This window comes from Protopterus annectens, chromosome 9.part0 (assembly GCF_019279795.1).
Source record: "Protopterus annectens isolate FY-2018-M chromosome 9.part0, PAN1.0, whole genome shotgun sequence".
Classification (NCBI taxonomy): domain Eukaryota; kingdom Metazoa; phylum Chordata; order Ceratodontiformes; family Protopteridae; genus Protopterus; species Protopterus annectens.
This window is the reverse complement of record NC_056743.1, coordinates 26215329-26239818: the sequence shown is the minus strand read 5'-3', so window position 1 is coordinate 26239818 and position 24490 is coordinate 26215329. Positions and strand designations below refer to the sequence as shown.

Sequence of the window (24490 nt, the reverse complement as noted above, 5' to 3'; positions counted from 1 at the left end):
CTGCAGTCCTAACAAATGGGTTGTCCTGGCCTCAGGCAGCCCTTCGGTCGGCCGGATTCCAAAGTCTGGGTCTGGCCTCGGCTGATGTCGCACTTCACCCGACGTCATAGCTGCAGTTCAGCGGGTATAAAGGCATCAGCCGACGCCATTTTCCTCAGTCTTTCTTGCCGCGTGGTGCCCGAAGCAGAAGCTGTTCGCAAGTGCCGGTCGGTCAGAACCAGAGATTGCTACTACCGAAGACTTCTAAAAAGCTAAGGCATTGGGGACTCTTTCTTGCCTCAGCCGATGTCAGAAAAAGTGAATAACTGTTTAACTTGTGGGAAACAAATACCTCATAAAGATTTCCACTCTTACTGCCTACCTTGTTTAGGCCCAGACCACGACGTAGCAGCTTGTCTAGCCTGTGCTTCCTTCAACCGACGGACTCTTAGACGTCGGTCGGAGTTTGCAGAGGAGTTTTTCGGCTCCGCTTTTGCTTATATCATGCCGTCGGAGACTCCGACTTTTCAATTAGCTAAAAAGCGTAAGGAAAAGGACCGACACTCGCGGTCCGCGGTTTCGGCCGAAACCGCGGTTAAGCCAACCGCGAGTGTCTCGGTTTTGGCTGAAACCGAGTCCGCGGTTCTTCCTTCGGCCGAAAGCATGCCTCCTACTACCGAGGCTTCTTCCAGCATGGCTGAATCTGCTACGGAAAATCCACCTGCTCTTACAGTTTCTCAGGATTTATCAGATACTATCCCCTTAGATGTATCTACTCCTGCACATGGAGCTGCTAGGCCCCCTGCTTCCATGTCAATTAAGGCTTTTGCCAGGGCTAAAGCAGCTAAATCTTCAAAGGCCGTGCCTGCTAAAACCCCCTCTCACAGGCCTAGCTCTAGTACTCAAATGCTTAGTCTAGCAGAGGATCTCATTTCTTTGATCAGGGGAACCCAGTCTCATCCTGACAGGGCCTCTCACCCACCTCCAGAGAAGAGGCCTAGAGCAGAGCCCCCTGAGCCAGTTTCTTCGAATTACTCTTCTGATGATTCAGAAATTAAAAATCCTCCAGAAGGCCCTTATTCTCCATATGAGGACTCTGATGCAGGGGATTCCATACCTTCTGCCTGTCCTCCTGAGGAATTTTCTTTTGGGGAAACCTTGCATGCTATGAGGGAACAATTTCAATGGCAGGGCCAGGATTTTTCAGACTCTAGGAAAAGGCTTAGGACCTTTTTACATTTACCACAGCATAGGCCTTTAGCTATTCCTCCAGTACTTACAGTTGTGGATGATGCATTTAATGATGCTTGTACTGCCCCTGACTCCCTGCCTCCGGCCCCTGCTAAGCCAGACAGATACTACAGGGTTCCGGACACACATTATCATTTGTATAAGGCTCCTATTGCAGATCCTGAAACTATTTCACAGGGCCCCAAAGCTGTAACAGCTGCCTCTGCCAAAAAACCCCTCCCCTCTGAAAGAGAATCTAGGGCATTGGAGAGATGGGGTAAAAAAGTTTATACTTCTGCTACTCTTTCAGCTAGGGCCTTAAACTGTCAATTCCACATGATTCAGTATCAGGAATTTCTGTTAGATCAGCTCACTAAAAAACTGTCCTCGCCTGAGCCTTTAGACCGTAAGTCCCTTCAGGATTTGGTGCGTAACACTCAGCAGGTCAGTAATCATTCCTTAAAATGCGGCTATGATGCACTGGAGGCTTCCTTTAGATCAGCTATGACTGGTACAGTGATCAGAAGGCATGCATGGTTAAAAGAGCAATCCTTACCAGACCATGTAAAGTCAAAGCTTCTAGATGCTCCCATGGAAAAGCACAGTTTGTTTGGTTCCCCTGCACAGCAAGTGTTGAAGAAGGTGGAAGAAAAAGCTAAATCTGTCCAGGCAGTCAAGGATTTCTTACAGGTCCAGCCTCCGAGGTTTAGTAGGAACTGGCCTTCCAAGAATTGGTCCTTTCCAGACACCACCAGAGCACAGAGAAGCAGAAATAGATGCCCTAGAGGCAGAGGTCAATCCAGAGGTGCCTACAGGGGACGTCAGTGGCAGCCTAACAGCCAGAGAAGTACTGCCACAGATCCAGCCACTACCACTTCCACAGGACAATCACAGTGACTTGGCTCTGAAACCGCCTACCAGGGAACAACTGGGAGCACCCTTAGGCGGAAAGCTAGCCTTATTTTCAGTAAATTGGCATTACATTACAGGAGACAAATGGATTTTACAGACAATAGACAAAGGCTACAGGTTTCACTTCCATACTCTTCCAAGGAAGAGAGGAATGCCAAACCTACCTCCAAACCAAAGGACAAATGCTCTACAACAAATAGACCATTTACTAAGGATGAGAGCTATAGAAAAGGTACCGGCTATGGAACAAGGACAAGGATTTTATTCAAGGCTTTTCCTGGTACCAAGAAAGGAAAACCAATGGAGACCTATCCTCGACCTGTCCACTCTAAACACATATCTCATTGTTCCAAAATTCAAAATGCTGACCCTACAGCAACTTCTTCCCATGCTGGGCAAGGAGTCTTGGCTGGTGACTCTGGATCTCAAGGAGGCATACCTGCACGTCCCCATACGACCAAATTGCAGAAGATACCTCAGATTTCTTGCAGGATCAGAGCATTATCAATTCTCAGCATTGCCTTTTGGCTTATCTACTGCACCCAGAGTATTCACGAAATGCCTGGCATCAGTAATTGCTTATTGCAGGCTTCAGGGAATTCAAATTTATCCATACCTGGACGACTGCCTGTTACAAGCGGACAGCAAAGACAAATTACCAAAAGATTTGAAAAAGGTTATTCTCCTGCTGCAAGCCCTGGGATACACAGTCAACACAAAAAAGTCAAGGCTGATACCATCCCAAAGGATAACCTTCTTGGGTGCAGAACTGGACACATCAAACCAGATGGCATTCCTCACAGCAGAAAAACAGAAGCAGCTACCACTCTATTTCATGGCATTAACAACGCAGAACCAGCTTACAGCAAGGAAAATCCTGCAAGCCTTGGGTTACATGGCATCCTGCATAATATTAATTCCACATGCCAGACTACATATGAGGAAGTTGCAATGGTACCTGAGGAATTTATGATCCCAGCACAAGCACAGCCTAGAAACCCAAATTCCAATAATTCCATGCCTGAAGCAAGAATTCCAGTGGTGGGCCCAGGCCTGTCAATTGAACAAAGGACTGCCCTTCCACAGGCCTCACCCAAGCCAGACTATCACCACGGACGCCTCAGACCTCGGTTGGGGGGCACACATGGTGGACAAGTGCATACAAGGCTTATGGACTCAAGACCAGATGAACCTACACATAAATCAAAAAGAGATGCTGGCAGTAAAACAGGCAATTCAGACATTCAGACCATTTCTTCAACAGGGTCATTTGCTGATAAGGACGGACAACACCACAGTTATGTGGTATATCAACAAACAGGGAGGCACACATTCATATCCTCTATGCCGGATGGCAATGGACCTCTGGAATGTGGCCCTGAGCCTCAACATTCAGCTCCAGGCCATATTTGTGCCAGGAAAAGAAAATGTACTAGCAGACATCTTAAGCAGAACCTCCACGGATGCCCACGAATGGATGCTGCATCCAGACATCTTCAAAACCATCACAAGGAAATGGGGACTGCCAGAAATAGACCTGTTCGCATCCCCACACAACCACCAATTGAAAAAATTCTGCACAAGGACATACCACCCACTTGCCTGGAAGGTGGACTCCCTATCCTTCAGTTGGGAAAACCTGACAGCATATGCATTCCCACCTCTTCCTTTGATGCACAAAGTGCTACTGAAGATCAAAGAAGATCACCCGAGGATCATCTTGATAGCTCCAGACTGGCCAAGGCAACATTGGTACCCGCTACTGAGGAGTATGTCCCGGGAACACGCATGGCCTCTACCCCTACTACCTCTACTGCTAACACAGAACAACTTCAAAATCCTACATCCAAACTTGAAAACACTGCAGCTAGCTGCTTGGAACATTACATAAGGCAAAATAACCCAGATTTATCTCAAAGGGTTAAAGACATTATCTTGGAGGCTCGCAGACCCTCAACAAGGAAAACTTATTCAGCAAAATGGAAAAGATATCTCATTTGGAGTGCAACGAAAGGAGTAGATGCATCATTGGCAAACATAGCTAACATCCTGGAATACTTAGCAGAGCTTTTCCACAATGGTCTGTCTTACTCCTCCATTAAGATTCATGCATCAGCAATTTCAGCAGAATACAACATGGATCCTCCAGTCTTTTCTCAACCTCTACTCAGGCAGTTTCTCAGAGGAATTAAAAATGTAAAGCCACCAAGGAAACCACCATTGCCTACATGGGACTTGAACTTTGTGTTAGAAAAGTTGACACTCCCCCCTTTTGAACCAGCAGCAACAGCAGAATTACAGTACTTATCTTGGAAAACTGCATTCCTGCTTGCAATCACTTCAACTAGAAGGGTTTCTGAATTACAGGCATTAATGGCAATACAGCCCTTCCTTATCTTCCATCAGGATAGAGTGTCCATGAGAACTAATCCTACCTTTATGCCAAAGGTGGTCTCCAGGGTATCATTAAACCAAGCAATACACTTACCAACATTCTTCCCCAACCCGCAGAACAGGGGGGAAAGATTGCTGCATACCTTGGATGTACACAGACAATTGCGCTACTACCTGGACAGAACCAAGAACAATAGAAAAACTGACCAGCTTCTGGTAGCATTTGCAACAGGAATGGAAGGAAAAGCAATTACAAACAATCTCAAAATGGATAGGAAATTGCATTAGATTTTGTTACTCTTTTCATGGAAAGGCAACTCCAGAAAACATCAGACCTCACTCCACAAGGGCTACAGCCACTACTACAGCTTTCTTACGAGGAGTGGCTACCAAAGACATTTTAGAGGCTGCTACTTGGAGCTCCGTGCATACATTTGCCAAGCATTATAATCTACCTTTATACTCCAGATCCCAAGCAAGTTTTGCCACTGCTGTTTTGCAAGGGATCTTAACTACACCATAAACTCTTAGTGCCTCCTCCCCCAGTTTGGCTATGGTATTCTACCCATTTGTTAGGACTGCAGATGCATCCTTGAAGGACATAGTACAGTTTTGTACCTACCATAAATGTAGATGTCCGAGAGGTATGCATCTGCAGTCAGGATTACCCACCCTCCTTCCCCTCTGTGGTACTCCTAGGGTATTTCCCCATCTTGTAGCTAGCTGGGGGAATCTATTATGGTGTATTTGTTTGTATATATGTATATACATGTTTATTTCTATTTGCTCTCTATTGTTTGGAAACATTTGCATTTATCCAAATTTAGCCTTCCTAGAGGGCACCTGGCATCTGGGGCAAGAAACACTGAGGAAAATGGCGTCAGCTGATGCCTTTATACCCGCTAAACTGCAGCTATGACGTCGGGTGAAGTGCGACATCAGCCGAGGCCAGAGCCAGACTTTGGAATCCGGCCGACCCAAGGGCTGCCTGAGGCCAGGACAACCCATTTGTTAGGACTGCAGATGCATACCTCTCTGACATCTACATTTATGGTAGGTACAAAACTGTACTTTTTTATACCTTTTATATTCTGTGTCTTTTTTTGTCATTAATTGGTACTAATATGATGTTAAAAGTATCTCTCATTTGCTCTTCAAATAAGATGCTAAAGAAAGATGGGGAATCCTTATTTGGGGGTATAAGTGCTGATAAATGTGATGTCAGTGCAATAAGTTAGGCATTTCCTGACACTTCATGTTTTCTGCCTTGAGGACTCGTACCACTGAAATTTGCTGCCTGTGATTACAGGGTATGTTGATACAGTGTGATATATTTAAGCAGAGAAGAGGAACTGTACCTTACTGGAATAACTAAGATGGAATGTTCCATCTTATTCTCCAGACTGAGCTTAATGTTAAGGATTGGTACAGTTTATTAAAAGTGTATTGTCTTTATTGCTTACTTCTCTTGGATATTTATGCTTAATCTGCAAAGGACAGTTTAAGTATGTTTGCTGGTTCATAGTCATGTGGTGGAAAGGAATATAAAAATCAGGAGTGTTACCTTAATTTCTTGAATGATTAGTGTTATTTCTCTTTTCAGGTACATGTATTGGACTGATTGGGGTGAGCATGCAAAGCTGGAGCGTGCAGGAATGGACGGCTCAGACAGAGTTGTTCTTATCAGTAACAACCTCGGGTGGCCAAACGGACTGGTTATTGATAAAGCAGGAGCTCAGCTGCTCTGGGCAGATGCTCACACTGAGGTTTGTAGTACTTACATTGCCATGGTTTGTATTTGCCCTTGCAGAGTTTTTAACTGCTTAGTGTAGTGTAGGTAAATATTTTTGATATCATGGTCCATTCATGATTAGAGGTTGTGCCCTGAAACTGTCAAACTCGTCTTTTTTGTATGAAGCATAGTCACGTGCATGTGGTACCCACAGTGAGTCAGTTATGATGGACTTTAGGCCTTCATTTAATTTATCAAAACTGATGATCCTTGTACTGAGTTTGTTCTTAGGCTGTCCTGCTGCTTTGTGAACACTACTGAGTAGCTAACCAGATATTTGAACAATAACAGATGTCTTTTCTTCAGTCAAGGGCAGTATCTCCGTGGTGACTAGATTTGTTGACGCCGCTTTCCCTTCCCTTCTTAGACATGCCATAAGAATCCCATTGTTCTAATACCTAAACTGCTATTGTCACATTGAATGAGATTTGCATTATTTGTTTAGCTTTTGTTGTGCCATTGCAGAAAAGAACAGTTCTAAAGAAATATAATGTTATTACTGTATATAGTGTGGTTTGCATGTGATGCATAACATTATTTTAAGAGCCAGAACACATTGGGAGGCAAAAACTTAACACTCACAGAAAAGCAGACTAAAAACTACATCTAGTGTTGTACCTATGTCTGTGGTGCTAAGGATAAAGCCACGAATCTGACTGAGATGACCCAAGTTAGAGTAGCAGCTTGAGTGTTGAAAAAGGCAGCCAGGCGGGATGGACGTGAGTGGTTAATGTTGACTGATGCATTCTGGGGGGAATGGGAGAGATGGTTCCTGGTCATTCATTGGTCCTGCTGCTTAGAGAGGCTTGCACTGAAAGCTGTTAATCAGGATAATGTGGGGTGGTATTCCCAATTTGATTATGGTAGCACTTGCAGTGTTTGTGAGTGCATGTGTACATCATCAGCAGGTCATTGGGTGCTGTGCAGTAATGCAGTGACTAACTTAGCTACAAAATGGAAGTATTAAAACCATAAAGAAAATGTTTCCATAGTCTGCACCAGAATGATGTTGCTCCTGATTAGAGGAAGTATATTTCAACTGGGTACAGACAGATATGGATGCCATCAGCCCTCATTTGGCAGGGGGTAAGCTAGACTTATGGGACAAGGGTAGCATTACTGCTGTTGGGAAAACATCGTTTTGGTCATCATAATATCACACTGTGGGAGGGGTATGTCAGACTAACCTTGGGCATAGGTTGAGGGTACTCCTTTCTACAGATAGCATTTGGTGGCTGAGTGCAGGCAGAGACAAAAGCCATCTTAATGGTTGCGTGGATGATGGCCTTTCCCAGGTGACTGTTGCTTCCTTACTGGGGATATCTTATGCGGAGGAATGAATGATTTCATTTCCCAACGGGGGAGGCATGATGGTCAGTAGGCACAGGCTCCAGCATTATGCATACACTTGGACTACAATTACCAATATGACTCAGTCATGGTCCATGTGGGTGTAAATGACCTGAGATGTACCTCCCTAGATTATATAGAGAGAGACATCAAAGAGCTCTCAGAATCTGTCTCAGGCTGGTATGAGCCTAGCACTGAGCAGCATTTTACCTTTTCCAAGGATGATGCCACACTACAAACAAAAGATAATTTACTTTAATAATTGGCTTAGTTTCTGGTGTTATTCTATGGGGGTGCAGTATTTGTCAGCATGGAAGGAGATGGTCAACAGACCACACTGGTCTGCCAGGGATGGTCTGCACCTCTCTCCTCTAGGCTTTCGAATATTAGCTAAAACATTGTCTTCCCCCATAGATCTTTTTATGCATTGCGAAACTGAAAGTACTACTGACATAGCAAATCAAAACCAAGAAAATCTAAAGGTATTACTGCTCAGTGCTAGGTGTCTAATCAAAAAACTCCACTCCCTAGAAGCTCTCTGTACCCAGAGAATGCTGATATGTGTGTGTGGTCACTGAGACATGGTTTAAAGCTGCCGAGAGCACCAACAGTGTAAGGTTATAATGCCTTCCACACATTTAGGCCAGTTACTTCACATGCAGGGACTAAAGGTGGAGGTGTCTCTATTTATATCAGAAATGAATATACTTCAAGGCCGGTCAAACAGGACAATGCACTTGAGCTGATCCATGTTCAAATCACAACAGGTAAAATCCAATACAACTTCCTTGCAAGCTATAGGCCCCTGTCTATGACCCAGGAAACCCATACCATACATTTAAACTTATTAGAAACACTAACCATCCAACCCAATACCATATTCATGGGTGACTTTAATTACCCCACTATTAACTGGGAATCCTATACAACATCAAATGTACATGCACGGAGATTCCTGTATTTTGTAAACACAACTCCTTAGACCACATAGTCAGTACACCAACCAGGGATGCAACCATACTGGTTCTGGTCCTCACTAATATGGGAGAGTGCTACACACCCCTACTGTATTGCCTTTCCTGGTAAGGTCAGACCACAAAATGGTCTCCTTTGAAGTAAAAATAAAATCTGGACCCCCAAATAAACCTGAAATATTCAGGAACTATTCTAAGGCTAACCTCCTGCTATTATGTGAGAACCTAGCAAAATATCAAGCCTCCAAAATACCCTGAGAACACTTCTGCCTATGCAGAACTGTTCAAAGAATCCTTATGCAAGGATGTTAATAGCTGTATAAAGTCAGCTGTATCCACCAAGAAGAAGTACAGAACTAACGCCAAAAAAACATGCTACCATGGTGGAATCACAAAATCCGTCAGCTGTATAACAGGAGGAAGAAAATCGTGGCAAAAAATAGGAGGTGCAGCACCCAGTAGGATAGAAGCACTCTCATCAAACTAAACAAAGTCTACCAAAGCCAAATTTGAGGTACGTTTGGCCTCCCAGGCCAAGGACATCCACAGAGCATTCTTTAGCTATGTCCACAAACTCAAAAGCAATACACAGTTGTGCACAGAGCTCATTGTAAATAGAGCCACCTATACTGAGCCAGAAGATATAGCAAACCTCCTGGCTGATAAATTAATTTCCAACTTTACACCTCCCTCACTCAACCTTCCCTCAGGAAATGTCATAAAATACAACTCCCCCTACTATCACTCAGGAACAGGTCCATAATGCTGTCTCTAAGACCAAGAACACTGCATCAGTGGTCCCAGACAATATCCCAGATTGCCTTCTAAATAGCATGAAACATGACCTGTCAGGGTGTCTGGAATTACTATTTAACTGTAACCTCCAAACAGGCTTCGTGCCTCATGAATGGAGAAAAGCAACAGTCATCTCTCTGCACAAAGGTGGGCCATCTACAGACCCTGGAAACTACAGACCCATAAGTCTCACTAGTCTTACATGTAAAGCCATAGAAATAATTATCATGGAGATGATCAATAGAGATGTAGTAAACCTCCAGACACTGGACCCAACCCAGTTTGGTTTCAAGGGCAGATCATGCCTATCCAACCTGGTGGACTTCTTCGAGAAGGTCACCAAAACAATGGATGAGGACAAAGTCATTCACACTGCCTATCTTGACCTGGCCAAGCCATTTGACACAGTACCCAACTTTGGTATTGTTGACAAACTCAAGAGGTTAGGTACAAACCTGTGCGTCACCAGATGGATAGCCAGCTGGCTCACAGACACGACCCAGGAAGTTAGAATTGGGGAGTCCACCTCTACAAAGAGGCCAGTCACAAGTGGAGTCCCTCAAGGATCAGTACTTGGACCACTCCTTTTTGGCATTTACTTCTCAGAAGTCAAAGCCAATGTCAAGTGGTCTCTGGCTGAGTAAATTTGTAGATGATTGCAAATTAGGAGCTGTCATTGAATCTCACACTGACACATATATTTTCTAGGAGGTGTTGACACAGGCAAACAACTGGTGTCAGAGCCATGGACTAAAACTAAATGCCAAGAAATGCATTATCATATCCTTTGGGAAGTCATCCATCACTGTAACTATCATATTGATAACACACCCCTTAGAGTTGACCCAGTAGTCAGGGACTTGGGGACACACACAGATAGTAATCTAGCCTTTGATCATCACATGTCTACAGTGGTGAGGAAATCATTCTATGTTTTTATTTTATTTTATTTATTTTATTTCCAGTTTGATGACCGGGGAGGTCCACTGGGGTAAAGGAGACCATTTTCAGTGGAGGCCCGGAGAGAAAAGCTCCATAAAACACAGACATAGTAACAGTTAAGCAAGTGGTACATAATATAAAGTAAAACATAAGCAAAGTAAAATAGTAACATAGTATAATATACAATGCATATTTACATGTTTATACATTAGAGAACAGTAGTACAGAGTCACCATAGTACTGAGGCTTTAAATCTGCGAATGGTATAAAAGTAACATTTGTAAGAAAACAGTAAGTAAGACTGATCTCCTATTGGGTAAGGTGGAAGATATTTGTGTATGGATGTATGCATGTATTAGGCAGGATTAGGTAGGTAGAGTGCAATTGCTTTTCCTGTTATTGGAGAGGTAGGATTGGAGCTGGGTTTTGAAGTGATCAGAGTTTTCAGAAATTCTTATAGGAGGAGGAAGAGAGTTCCATTTTTTAGCTAAGGAAAAGGATAGGAGAAGCTAACCAGAGGGACGATTTGGTTTGTGTACAGAAATTAGATTTTGGTGGGCAGATCTTAGAGTTCTGTGAGGGGTGTTTGTTAGTGCAGGGAACATAGAAGGCTTAAAAATAAGCTTGTGGGCTGTAGTGAGTTGGAGGTAGTCCAGGTAGTTGGGAAGTTCTAGCCATTGCAGTAGGTGGAGAGGAATGCAGTGGTGGGTAGGGTACTTGGACTTGGTGGCGAGCTTTGAGATTTTGTTGTAACAGGTTTCCAGTTTAGAAGAGACTGAGGAGGTTTGTTAGTAGGGGGGCACCATACAGCAGAGATAGTAGTAAGAAGGCAGTGGCGAGGCTCTGTCTTGTGGAAGGGGAGAGAAAGTGGGAGTTGCTATACAGCATGCCAAGTTTCTGATGTGTTTTCTTAATATTTAGCTGAATATGGGTATTGAATTTTAGGTGCTCATCAATCGTGACCCGAAGAAGTTTAGCAAAAGGAACAACTTCTATAGTGGAGTTGGCATGACTGATAATATTGAAGGAGGATTTGTCAAGAGGGTGAGATTCAGAGGTAGAGAATAGTAGAATGTTAGATTTGGTGGCATTTAGAGAGAGGTGATTTAGAAGTATCCAGTTCTCAGTAGTAGAAAAAGCAGTTTGAGTTTTTGTTTGGAGTTCAGGGAGGTTAGAAGCAGAGTAAACTAGAGTTGAGTCGTCTGCGTATTGAACTATCTTAGTGTTAAGAATGGCTGCGTGGAATTCATTAATAAAGATGTTAAAGAGCATTGGGCCGAGTATGGATCCCTGGGGTACTCCGGTTGGGGTTGGAAGGAAGGTTGAGGTGCCAGTTTTCCATTTCATGGCCTGAAATTGGCAGAGAGGTAGCTGCTGAACCATGTAAGAGTGTTGTGTGAGAGATTAAAATTAGAAAGGTGGTTTAGGAAGTGATAATGAGAGACAGTATCAAAGGCCTTGGAGAGGTCAAGGAGGACTGTGGATACAAGTTCTCCAGAGTCACAGTGGTTTACTATGTCTAGGAAAGAGACAAGAGCAGTTATTGTGCTGTGGCCAGGACAGAATCCATGTTGAGTTGGGGTGAGGAGTTGGTTATTTGTAAGGAAAGGCATGAGCTGGAGGTGGATGCATTTTTCGAGTATCTTTGAAATGGGTGAGAGAATAGCTATGGGTCGAAAGTTGGAAATGCTGTTATTTTTGCCTCCTTTGTAGAGGTGTAGGATAAAGGCTGCATGCCACAGTTTGGGGACATAAGATTCCTGTATGGATCTGTTATTGAGAGTGATTATGCCGTTTGCTGCAAGTTTTAGAGTGAGGGCATGTTGTCAGGGGCATTGGAGCACGGCTTAAGCTTAGAGAGGAGTTTTTTTATATATGAGGTGGAAATGGGTTTGAGATGAAAGATGGGAGAAGAGATAGGGATGGTTGGTTGATGAAGGGGTTTGAGTAGGGGGTGGAGTTGTTTGGGAAGGTCTTGATGAGTTCTGCTATGGAGTTAGTAATGAAGGAGTTGAATAGTGTGGCTATTTCTGGGTCAGAATTATTAGTGTCAGGGCAAGGATTTGTTTTGGTACCTGGGTTGAGAAGAGAGTTGATGGAATTCCAGAATTGTTTGGGGTTTTTGGAATCGTTAGATTGGAGTTTGTTGTAGTATGATTTTTTATCCTGTATAATATGTTTTTTGGCTAGGTTACGGAGTTGTTTATATTTAAGAAGGGTGTCAGGGTGCTTATTGCAATGATACATTTTCCAGGTCTTATCCCTTTGTTGCATAAGTGTTTTGGTGTCTTTGATAAGCCAAGGGGCTGAATTGGGTTTCATACATTTTGTTCTAGGAGGGGCTTGGGAGTTAAGGGTATCTGAAAAGGTTGAGTTGAAGAATTCCACGGCATGGTCTAGAGAAAGCATTTTTAGATTGTCCCAGTTTATTAGTTTGAAAGAATTGGAGAAAGTTGTGGTGTTAAACTTTGTGAGGGTTCGTGTGGATATATTGGTGTTGGTGAGGAGTGGTGGGGTTGCTCTATGGATGAAAGCTGGCAAGTGGCCACTAATGGAGTCTGGTAAGGTGCCACTATGGGAGATTTTATGTGGGTGAGAGGCTAGGATCCAGTCAAGTATGGAGCCTGGGGGATTGTTTTTATTTGGTCTGGTAGTGGTATTTGTAAGTTGACTGAAATTAAATAGGTTGATAGAGATGGTGGGATTATTGTTATTAATGTTGTTCCAGTCAATGTTTACATCTCCTAGAATGCATGTCTCAAGCTTAATATTGGTTGAGGCCCATAGTAGAATGTCATCGAGTGTAGAAATATTATTTCCAGGGGGGATGTAGAAGGCTATAACACAAATGCTTTTATAGTAATTTATTTTGAGTATTCCTGTGACTAGTTCGGCGTTGTTGAATTGTGGAATAGGGTTTTGGTAGGGAGTGATGGAGAGTAGGCTAGAGTAGATTAAGGCTACTCCTCCCCCTTTCCTGTTTAGGCGGTCATATCTGAGAGCTTGAAATCCAGGGGGAAGGAATTCAGAGTCGGAAATATTTGTTTTTAGCCATGTCTCTGAGACGGCTACTGTGTCAGGAAGGGTATGGTATAGCCAGGCATGGAAGTGGGCTATTTTGTTTTTTAGGCTCTGGGCATTGATGGTCAGGAGTTTGAGAAATTTAGGTTTGGTAATATTGGTAACTGTAAGGGGAGTTGGAATGTTGCTGGTACTAGGGCCTGGGTTGGGGTATATATCACCTGCTTAAGCATAGGCAGTTAAAAGGGAATGGGAGCAGGGGGTTAGGTTTATTCCTTGAGTTTTGTGGGAGGTGTATTATAGCTGTAGGTATTTGGCGTTTTATTGGGGAGGGAAAAAGTTTTCGCTTGATGTGAAGTGGGTTTGGTTGAAGTAGAGTGAAGGATATGGTGTGAAAGTGGGATCTGGAGGGGTGAAGATGGGTGCTGGTGGTGATGGTGGGAGATAGGAAAGAAGGGGGTAGTTTGTGAGAGGAATAAGAGGTAGCATGGTATAGAGGAATTAGAAGTATGGTGAGAGAGAGAAGGGTTTGAGACAGTGGAGGAGACCTGGTATGATTTAGAAATACGTGAATGGTTGGAGTGTATGTTTTGAGGAAGATACCAGGGTGGAGTATAGTAATGACTATGGGACCTTATGGGTTGGAATGGGGGAGGGGGTGATTAAGTATTGGAGGAGTGTAAGGGAGGGGATAATGATGAGATGTGACTGGATTGGTGGAATGGAAGGGGAGAAGACTTGAGGCTAGAATAAGTGTAGGAGTAGTGGGGGTGGGTGAGAATTGGGGGCAGGGTAGGGGAGCGGAGGGTAGGGCGAACAGTGCGGGTAGAGCCGATGGAGACGAAAGAAGCCAGCAAGAAACAATCAGTGAGCAGGAAGCAGTTAGAAGGTAAGTAAGGCAACAGGGGAAGGAGATGGGGCCTTACGTATTTAGATAAAGAGATAAGCAAGAAGTCACTGGGGTAAGGTACCTCACACTGGGTACCCTGATAGAGACAGAGCTGTAGGCTAACTTTGGTTAGTCTTGAACTATGTAATACACTAGTAATGGGCTGCAATAAATGTTGACTGCGGTGAAGGGCCAGCAAGAGAGTGTGCTGCCTAAGAGCAAGCTACAGGATAAGGACAGGCAGACTAGGGAATGGGATAGGAGAAGTTAGGAGAGCCACGTGGTTGTTGCGCAGCTTGTAAAGAAAGGTATGGCATCTAAGTCCAAAGAAGTCATTGTTCCACTGTATTCGGCATTCATCAGACCTGTCATTGACTACAATACCCCCTTTTGTATGTACCTAACCAGGCATATCCAACAATTGGAAGAATGCAGGGCATACGTAATAGGTCCTATGCAGACCCACCTCAAGGCCCTATCCCTGTGTTCTGTCTCCTACAGGCTTTTGAGGGGGAGATCTATCTATCTTCGCTATCTACTTTAAGCTGCTTTTTCTCAACTCCTATTCATGATTTATATAAACAGTTTAAAACTTTTATTTTGTTTCATATGTATAGTATCCAGTTGTGTGTATTTATTCATATACAGATTTGTAGTGCAGGTGGAGGCATTCCCATCTTGACTGAAACCAGAAAGGGATAATACAAGTCATGCTTGAAAACAAGCTTTTATTTATCAGATTATATTGGATAAGAGAAATGTAAAAAAAGGAGATTTCTGTTTGTAGCCCTAATGTCTCATGGCATGCCACCTAAATGCTCGGGGAGGTGCATGTAGTGGATGAAGCATGGGACCATCACTCACTTTCTGAAGTGATGGAGACTTTAAACAGCCACTCCCATTCCAAGCCAAATGGCTGTTTGCACATCCCCAGTCTCTGACAGAGATTCATCAGAGGTTCCTCAGTAGAGGATACAAGTAGCAGTAATTTTGTTTGTACTCCCCCTACCATGACTGCTAAATGTGCAATAACACTTTACTCATCTCTGTCCCCAGTCACTTATGTTTCAGTCGATAATTTATCCATCTTCATCACTGAACCAGCCTTCAAAATATTTTTTTTAAGGAAGGCACACATTTCTTTTGATTGTGATTTTAATGAGTGGTTTTCCAGTGTGGTCTGAGAGTCACTGTTTGTGCTGTGAGTCACTGTTTTGAAATGATTTAAAATTTGTGAAAGCCTTTTACAAATCTAGAATCTAGTTTGCTGGCAGTTCAATCAAAAGCTTTAGAAAGTTTCAGTGGGGTTAGATACTAAGGGGAAAAGTACAGTTCTGGGATGCAGCATTTTCTAGTTAGCAACTTTGTAGTGTATTAGTTAAACATTCTTTTTTTCTTTATTTATTGACCTGATTGTCAGTAACTGAAGATTTGTTTCTGTTCTTTGCCTACAGCGCATTGAGGCTGTGGACCTAAATGGTGCCAACCGGCATACACTGATTTCCCCTGTGCAGCATCCATACGGGCTAACCTTGTTAGATTCTTTTATATACTGGACTGACTGGCAGACCCGCAGCATTCAGAGAGCTGACAAGACCACAGGAAGCAATATGATCACCATCAGAGGGAACCTACCTGGTCTTATGGATATTCAGGCTGTTGACCGAAACAAGCCTCTTGGTACGTTAGTTGTTTCTGTAGTTGTTTTGGAGTACAGAGATAGAGTTTCATTCAGATATTTTTTTTCTTATTTTTTTTTCCATTTCAAGTTTAAGTTTGTTAAAACGTCTGAGAATGAAAATGTAACTTTACAGCCGAGTTGTAGTAAACACCAGTGAACGGATAACATATGCACCCACACAAAAATCTACATGTAACATTATTGTAAAGTATATTCTACACAAAATATGTACTTAAATATTTATTTGTTTTTTAATTGGGTAGGTAGGCAGATCCAAGAACCTTTTTCAGTTTTGACCTTGACCATGAGGCGCAGTAGAAAAATACAGTGGGATGTAAACAGCTGTTACAAAAATAACTAGAAAAACTACAAAGAATTGTAGGCATAAAATACAAGTATAAAGAAAAACATATCCTAATAAAATAAATGTACAGTGTTACAGTTGCATAAAATGTTAGTCCATGTAAAACAAGTTAAGAGATGTTTTAATGGACTAAATTGTGACATTGGTTTCAGCTTAGCCAAAGGTAAATTATCATGTTTATTGCTTATTCGCATTAGTGTGACAGTTTATGGACACTCACTTTAAATGTTCAGTAAGATTTAATAACAACAATAAATGCATACTTAGAAAAGACTTTTAATAGTAAATAGTAAAATAACATTTTGCTGTCCCAAACCGCTATCCACAAAAGTAATATATCTAATATTGCCGGCTTGTACCACCTGTGTTGAAGGGAGGGCAATATTCCATTGTGTCCCTCTGTATAAATGTGTTAGTGCCTCACCTCTTTTATCTTCTAATGTCCAATGCCTCTTAAAAAGACAAAAAAATTGCCCTCTCACCCACCTGCCAGACAGCAACCCTTCCATGATCCATTCACCCATTTTCCCCCAGTGTAGCACAGCAACCAGTTAACCCAGTTTTTCCCCTTTGTGGGATGAAAGTCATTTTTAAGGTGCCATTATTCAGACAGCTTTCCGTGGAATTTTTGACTGCACACTCCTCCCCAATCCCTACAGCAGGAAAATGTGCAATACTAGTCTCTGTGTGTGTGTGTGTGTGTGTGTGTGTGTGTGTGTGTGTGTGTGTGTATGTACTCTTGCATATGCCTGACCCATGTACAACTTTTAGTGATTGGCATGCCTGCCCTGCCACATCCTGATAGCTGCTGGCTACCACCTTTTGTATGCTTATACATCCATACATCAGTGGCTAACAGTGTAAGTAGCAGGACTAGTCATCTCTTTCCCCTAGGATACGTTAGCCAGTGTTTATCACTGACTAACATCCTCCCTGCTTGACTTTTTCACTGTCAAAGCTATTTGAATTTTGTTCATCTGCATAATTATCAAGATTTTTTCCTGTAAACCATGGAGTTAGTACTGGTATCTGAAGGGCTTTGTAAGTGATGAAGCATCTTTGGTTGTAATGCAGACCTTCTCTTATTTCTGAAGAAAGCTAATTCACTATGTTCAAATCCTGCATGTTTAACTGAACATCACCTGTCAAGAAGACATATGAGGTTTCCGCTTCCTTGTTGTTTACTTTTTCAGAGCTAACAGTATAAACAGAAGGCATTTTTATATTTAGTTATGCCTCTAATTGCCAGTAACCCATTGGGAAAAGATATAGTGTCACGTTTAAACTAGGTGGTCAGATTTCCTTAGGTTTCTTCTGCAAATCGAGCTTTGTCGTTTGCACCCCATTAAAGCTTCAAACAACTCTGCTGTTGCTTATCTTTACATCACCAGCAGTTGTCCAACAACCAAGCAAGCATTTTACTTGTTGTACTAGGAGTGTAATGATGCGTACATAGGCATTACAGTGCAGAAATGCTGAAATGTCTAGATTTAGTGGCTTGTGTAGTCCACATACAGTTTGTGGCCCATCTTTCCTATTTTGTTTCACAGTTCTTATTTTTTTTTCTATGTAGTCATATATATCTTGGCTCATCTTTCTTTTCCTGTTTCTCAAGTTTTTAATTTCTTCTGTGATTTTGTTGTACTTGTGAAGAAATTAGACACTGCTATCTGTGCTAGCATGCCTGGCTGAGTTTTTGTACATTATTTCAGATTAACCTATGTATTGTTATGCCAACATGACTAGCTATGATATTGTAAATAAGTTCTTACATGTTGATTTGTAATGTGTACAAAATGTGTTAGACTTGAACAGTGTCCTTTTACATTTCTAACTGTGCATGTTTGTGAAGAAAGATTCTAAAGGCAAATTGTCTCAGATTCAGGTGATCTGCAGATGATGTCACTGGAATGTTGACAGTTGCTATGTGTTACTGTTAGAAGCAGAAAGAAAGGAAGGAACTTTAGTAACCAACTGTTGGTTGATTTTCAAAATATGAAATGAAAAATAGAACTGGAACAGTTATGACAGGCTAGTCTATAAAAGAGCCTGCTGAAGACAGTTGAAGTTGATTACAGTTGTCAGTTAGAGTTGTCAGTGACAGTTACAGATGTACTGTGCAGTGAATACCCAAAAAAGGGCTCACCAAGAACTGTAAGCCTGCCTTTGCTTTATTGTAGCAATTTAGTTTAGATCAGGGACAGTGCTCTTTAGCCAGTTAGAAAATTATAACTAACCAGTTAGATCATTGAAAGTTTTTCTGAATGTTAGATTTCTGTCCTTTAGTACTGATTTAATTTTCCTGGTGATTGGGTTCCGTTTGTTTAGTGTAAAATTACTGTTCTATACTTTCAATCATTTCTTGGCTGGAACGCTTTTTGTGTGGAGTCTGCATGTCCTCTCTGTGGTGGAGTGAGTTTTAAAGACATGCAGTAGGTGCGTGGATGTGTGTGTGCCTTCTGTGAAGGTTGGACACTGTAAAAATCCCACTGCCAATCAGTCTGCAGACAGGTGAACTGCTGTGGTGACCCCCTAACATGAGAAGCCAAAAGGCATTGCTTACTTTTAATCATTGTGCTCATTATTAAATATTTGTATTAGTTTTATTGTTGGTCAGTCGGGCCACTCTGAAAGCCTAGCTGCTTATGTCATTTGCTACTATTTGTTTTAATATATAATTTTCATAATTGGGCACCCCTTTAGAAGGGCATGTAGGCAGTCTGATTGGTGGCAGCATTACCGTATTACTTTGGGGAAGGGACACAGCTGGAAATCTGTCAGGCTTTTCCAGAGGTGTTTGGATTTGTGAGATACAATTTAATAAATTGTATCAGAGGTCTTAAACTTGGACACATTGCTCTGAATTGTGTAATAAGGAGTTCTCTTTGGAGTGGGCATAAGTCCAGTCCCAGGCTATAGAGCATGTTCCTGTTGTGCTCTTAAGAGAAAATTGTGAAATTCCTGTTTAAATGACAGTCTCACATTGGAGTCAGTAGTGAGGATTAAAGCTCATTAGTTACTGACCCAGGATAGTGGGAGACATCACATTATTTGGTGGCAGTTCAGTGGGATATTATCTGGACTTCACAGTATTATTAAGCATATTAATCTTTTTTTAATTTTTTGTCTCCCTCCTTTCTGCCAACCATCCCATTTAGATGTAAGCCCATTCATTCCTTTGTATTGGGTATCCTTTGTATGCAGAGGTGTGAGTAGGTATTCTGATGTCCTCCCCAAACCTTTAGTTGAAGAGTGAAAAAAAAATTGTTCTTTCAGCAACTTGAAGAGCAAGCAGCTGCTACAGTTCCTGCCTCAATGTTTTGCCACCCTCAGAGTACAAAAAAAAAATAAATAAATAAATACAATCCATTGTCTTCATAAAATGTGTACATTTAGTTCTGAATTCAGATTTTGGCGCTCGAGTACTGGTAATTCATTAATGAATGAATGGCTTCTGCTGATAGCACCCGCTAACACTTTGGGCCAAGAGCAGCTGGTACCTTCATGCCTTGCTAGCTCTGCTACTGCCTGTTCAGAGGTGAGAGCCATTGAGGGGGAGGCATCATCCAAGCAGTCAGTGAGTCTGCATGCACTCTCTCATGTACTTGTCAGTGACAGGAAGGACGGATATCATCCTGTGCCCAGACCTACGTGTCTTTCCCTTCAGACTGAGGCCAAATGGTTGCTTTTCAGGGTCCATGGGCACAGAACAACTCAGTACCTCCCTTAGTATTATCAGCCTGCCTCATACTGTATGTTTGCAATGGATTGTGTTTTTTCTGTAGCCCTACCCTGCCCCCACAGGTAGCTCACTCTCTGTCACTCTTGCGTTCTCTGTTTCTCAAATTAGTCAGCAATTTGTGCACCCTTGTCACTGTAGGAAGCTCTTGCTCCCTTCTGACATATGAATGCACACACATGCCATCATGTACTGCCTTCACTAATTTGGGAGTGCCAAGCCTGTTTCCCCCTTAAATGACCTTTGTTGCTGTGCAAGTCTCTGCTTGCATAGGAACAAGTTGGTCTAGTGGAAATCATACCCCGGTCCTCATGCCCCCTCGCACTCAAGACAGGACAGGCATGCCAACCTAAGCTGTTCATTAAAATCCTCCTCTACCTGGCTTTCCCAGCACCCAAGCCTTTCATTGAACTTGGGTTATATGGATCACATTCTGTGCTTCATCCCTGTGTGCCACAGAGTGAGACGTTCGACACATGATAAATTGTTGTAATAATCTGTTTAGTACACTGGCAAGTTTCTTAGTAGTGGCAGTATCCTGTCTACTTCCTACCAAAAATCAGATTCCACAAGGTTCTTTCTGTCTAGGCTCTTGTCAACTACTGCATGATTCTTATTCTGCTTATTAATTGACTATTTAGCAGAACATCCCGGTTTTAGATCAGACTTGTCTCTCACTGTATCCCAGTCCACACACTTCCTTTATGGAAGTAGTTGCTCTCAGTATTGTAACATCTTAGCTACTTAGAGACAATATTAGCTAGGCCTCATACCCAACCACAAGCATTATGTAGTGCTATAGGGCTTAGCTGGATTATACAGTCTCTTACATCGAACCTACCCAAGGTCAGCTGTGCATTCTGGCATATAGCTGTTGTTGTTGGCATATAGTTGTTGCTGTTGGCGCTAGTTCTCTGTATGGTTTGTTTCCCAGCCTGAGGAAATGCTTGGACTGTTCTGCAGGGTTAAATCTTAAATTTTGGTTAAAATCACCCAGAAGGCCTTGTAACTAACTGACTATCTAACTGGTAAAGGTATCCCAGTCAAAACTTATAGTCATAATCTCTCCTTTCCACATGTGCTGTCACACATGCAAGTGGACACACACACACACACACACACACACACACACACACACTCTCTCTCTCTCTCTCTCTCTCTCTCTCACTCTCTGTCTCCTCTCATTCCTGGTGTTATCCCTAGTTACTCTTGCCTTATCTTAGTTTCACAAAGCAACTAGTAACACATTCTTCAGCTCTCTGGAGAATCCCTGTTGTTGCACTGATGACAATTCCTGTGATCACTGAAGGATTAATGGGAGTATATGTAAGCTTTGTAGTTTCTGCTAGGTCTGACATTAAAATATTCCATTTAACATGCAATTCTTTATTTATTTTCAATACCACTGTATTATGTCTCAATAGCTTTAGTTGGGACTAGCCAAATATTTGTGTAGTCATCTTTTAGACCAAATTTCAAGGTAATAGCCCTTGATTGAGCTTTATTTGTGGGGTATCCTATAGGCTACCCAAGTAGATGCTCCAGGTCCTGTATTGCTTGGTATAGTAGATTAATAAAACAGTGCCATTCCTGTCTTAATTATCTAGATTAGAAGATATTCTTTGTGCAGATCACTGTGGTAGTAAATAACTTTAGGAACCTAGCCACAGATGAGGTCTGACATCCAGCCTGAGTTTCAGAGCCTTGTACTCCCACTCTCACGCCAACCAAGCTGACTCCTCCTTCCCAGGAATGTCTTGGAGTTCCTGGTATAAAAAGGAGGTGGGCACTGCTATCTTTCGTTCTTTCTTGCCAAAGTCATAATTGTCTGATCTGTTTTTTTTTTTTTTTTTTTGGGGGGGGGGTTACGAGAGCAGTTTTCATTGTGGAATTTTGGCCCAAAGTTTCAAGAGTTAGGTCTACCCAGATGGCTGCATTCTGATGAACAGGTTGATTTGAGCTCTCTCAGTATGAAAACAGAAACTGAGAAAAAGGGCCATCGAAGCTGTCACTTTGGGTAAAGTTCAGTCACTGTCTGTTAATTACACTGCTTGGATGCCAGCGAAGAAAAATTTTGTGGAACCTGACAGAAAATGAACTAGAAAAGAAGAGAAAACTCTGTATGGGAATACTCCTGCAGCTGTTCAACAAAAAAGCTGTTCAAGTTACAGCTCTGGTACAGGAGATGGCTTCCAGTAATTTAGAGGAAAAAATAAACCAGATGTAATTAAAATAAATGAAACACTAAAGGAATATTTCAACTCCGATAACAAAAGGATGGATAAAATAGAATAAGATTTAACTAGCTATTCAGATGAACTGATGACACTAAAAATTAGAAGATGAATTTTTAAAAGTCTGTCTCTGAATATGATGCTTCTCAAGAAGAATTGTTTCAAAATATAGTAGTTATAAGAGAAAGCATACAGAGTAAACCTGAGACTTTTGTTGTACCAGACAAAATGGCAAGAACAGACTATATTACTTTCATGAAAGTATAAATTAGCAACCAACTGGTATTCCGCAGCAGGATTTGTTAATTGAAAGGGAATGTCATGTGTTTGCTCCAAACCTGGCCATGAGAAAGTAGCCAAGACTTGTATTAATAAAGATGGAATCTTAGTAACAGAATAAAAGGAAACGTATGAAGAACTGGAAACAAATAAATGCTTGTTGAATATGATTTACTGTATACCAGGTAGAAGAAAATTATGTTTATCCCAAGAGTCAGGGAATGTCAGACGGTTAGAGTGCAATTTAAGCTGCTATATCCAGCTGTCTTCAGAATGTTTTTGTGGAGGATCAAAGTCAAATTTTGATTTAGAACAGACTGAGGAGGAACCCAGGGAAGTGAAGTAGTAGTATTATGTTAATGCATTTACTAGATCAGTACACAATTTAACTTATTTCTTTAAAGGTAGCCAATGTACTTTTTCTTAGGGCCAAAAGTTAATGTTTCTGAAAGCATTCAAGCTTTTCACATCTAGGCAGGGAATAGAGATAACAGAAGAACAGATAGCAATCAGTGTAAGAGGAAACACGGGCTGTAACATACATTTTAGTATCGGTGACCTTAAGCTTAGTTTAGGTAGTGCTTGTGGATGCAGCTGTCAATTTGGGGTAACTTCTACCTTTTGGAGGAGTAAACTTAATTTGTTAAAGATTTATGTAGTTTTGTGTGTTTGTCCAAAGATAAAAGGGATGGAAGGTTCTGAAAATGCATTTAGCTTTTTATTTGGATATTTTAATTGAAGCAAAAAGTCTAAAATGTGACAGGGGTTCAAATGAAAATGAGAAGCAACTTCTTAAAAGATCAGCCTTCCAATCATTAGTGTGTGCACTTAGTCCTAATATTGGAAGTACATATTCAAATGAACTGTCATGTGTTATAGCTGGGAGCAGTAGCTTTCTGCCATAATGGCTACTCTGTCCATCTTATCATGAAATGGTAATACTTTGCATGTGTAGACAAAATGCAGTCTATTCAGTTGTATTAAAAATGCAGGGTGCAGGTAGCAATGTTGTAGGATCCACATTTGAGTAGAAGTGAGCATGTGAATTTGACAAAGAACAGATTTCAAGATGGGTGCTGAGCAGAACACTGGGGACAAAGGAAAAGGGGAGTAATAATGTTTGCTAGAGAGGCTCCAGTAGTGATGGGGGAAAAGCAATGGTAGATTTGTAGTAGGAGGAGACTGTTGGTAAGGGAGGAGGATTAGGATTATGTTAGCATGTATTTATATTCCACCAAAAACTTTTAAAAAATTGGGAGAAGTAATTGGCTTTTAACAGAGAATATTTTTCTGGGGGACTAGAACTTCATACATAATCACGAGGTTATATCAAAGGTCCGTAGAAGCAAAAACATAACAGAAGGGGGTAGATTTCTGAAGACATATGTGAGAGTATTTGATTTGTAAGATGTGACTCAGTAGTAGAAAATCATATAAAATGTTTGTGTTATTCACTAAGGTGTAGTAAATGGGCAAGAATGGATATAATTTATATTTCATAGGAACATGTGCATTTAATTGAAAGCTTTCACACACATCCAGTAGCTATTTTAGATCATGCAGCCATAAAAACTAAGCCAAAGTTGCAAGATAACACAGTTAAGACTGACACTTTCCTATATAACCTGTTAAAATAGAGGAATTACAGATATTTCAGAAATGTTATGAAAATTTGTTTCAAGCAAAGGAATGTGTAACAAAATGGAAAAAAATATGGAAGACTTAATTATGATAAGGTTAGAGGAAGGTGAGGCCCAACAACTAATAGTTAAAATAGGAAGAGATTAGATAAAAATCATGATGTAAAATCATCAGGAAAGTCACCAGGAACTGATGGTATTCTGGAAGAAGCATGGATGTTAGGAGGGAAAAGTGAAAGATCTGGACGATTTTGTTTATAAGTATTTTAAAAGGG

At 41.6% G+C, this 24490-nt stretch overlaps 1 protein-coding gene across 3 annotated transcripts in view; it reads left to right on the top strand.

Annotated features, from left to right (window-relative positions):
• The window catches only part of LRP4 (LDL receptor related protein 4), a 2374694-nt gene that overhangs the window by 2007331 nt on the left and 342873 nt on the right, over positions 1-24490 (top strand). For all 3 annotated transcript variants that reach the window (XM_044082533.1, XM_044082532.1, XM_044082534.1), the window contains exons 26-27: positions 6119-6281; positions 15733-15958. In XM_044082533.1, the coding sequence (XP_043938468.1) occupies positions 6119-6281; positions 15733-15958 (389 nt within the window). The remainder of the gene's footprint in view (positions 1-6118; positions 6282-15732; positions 15959-24490) is intronic.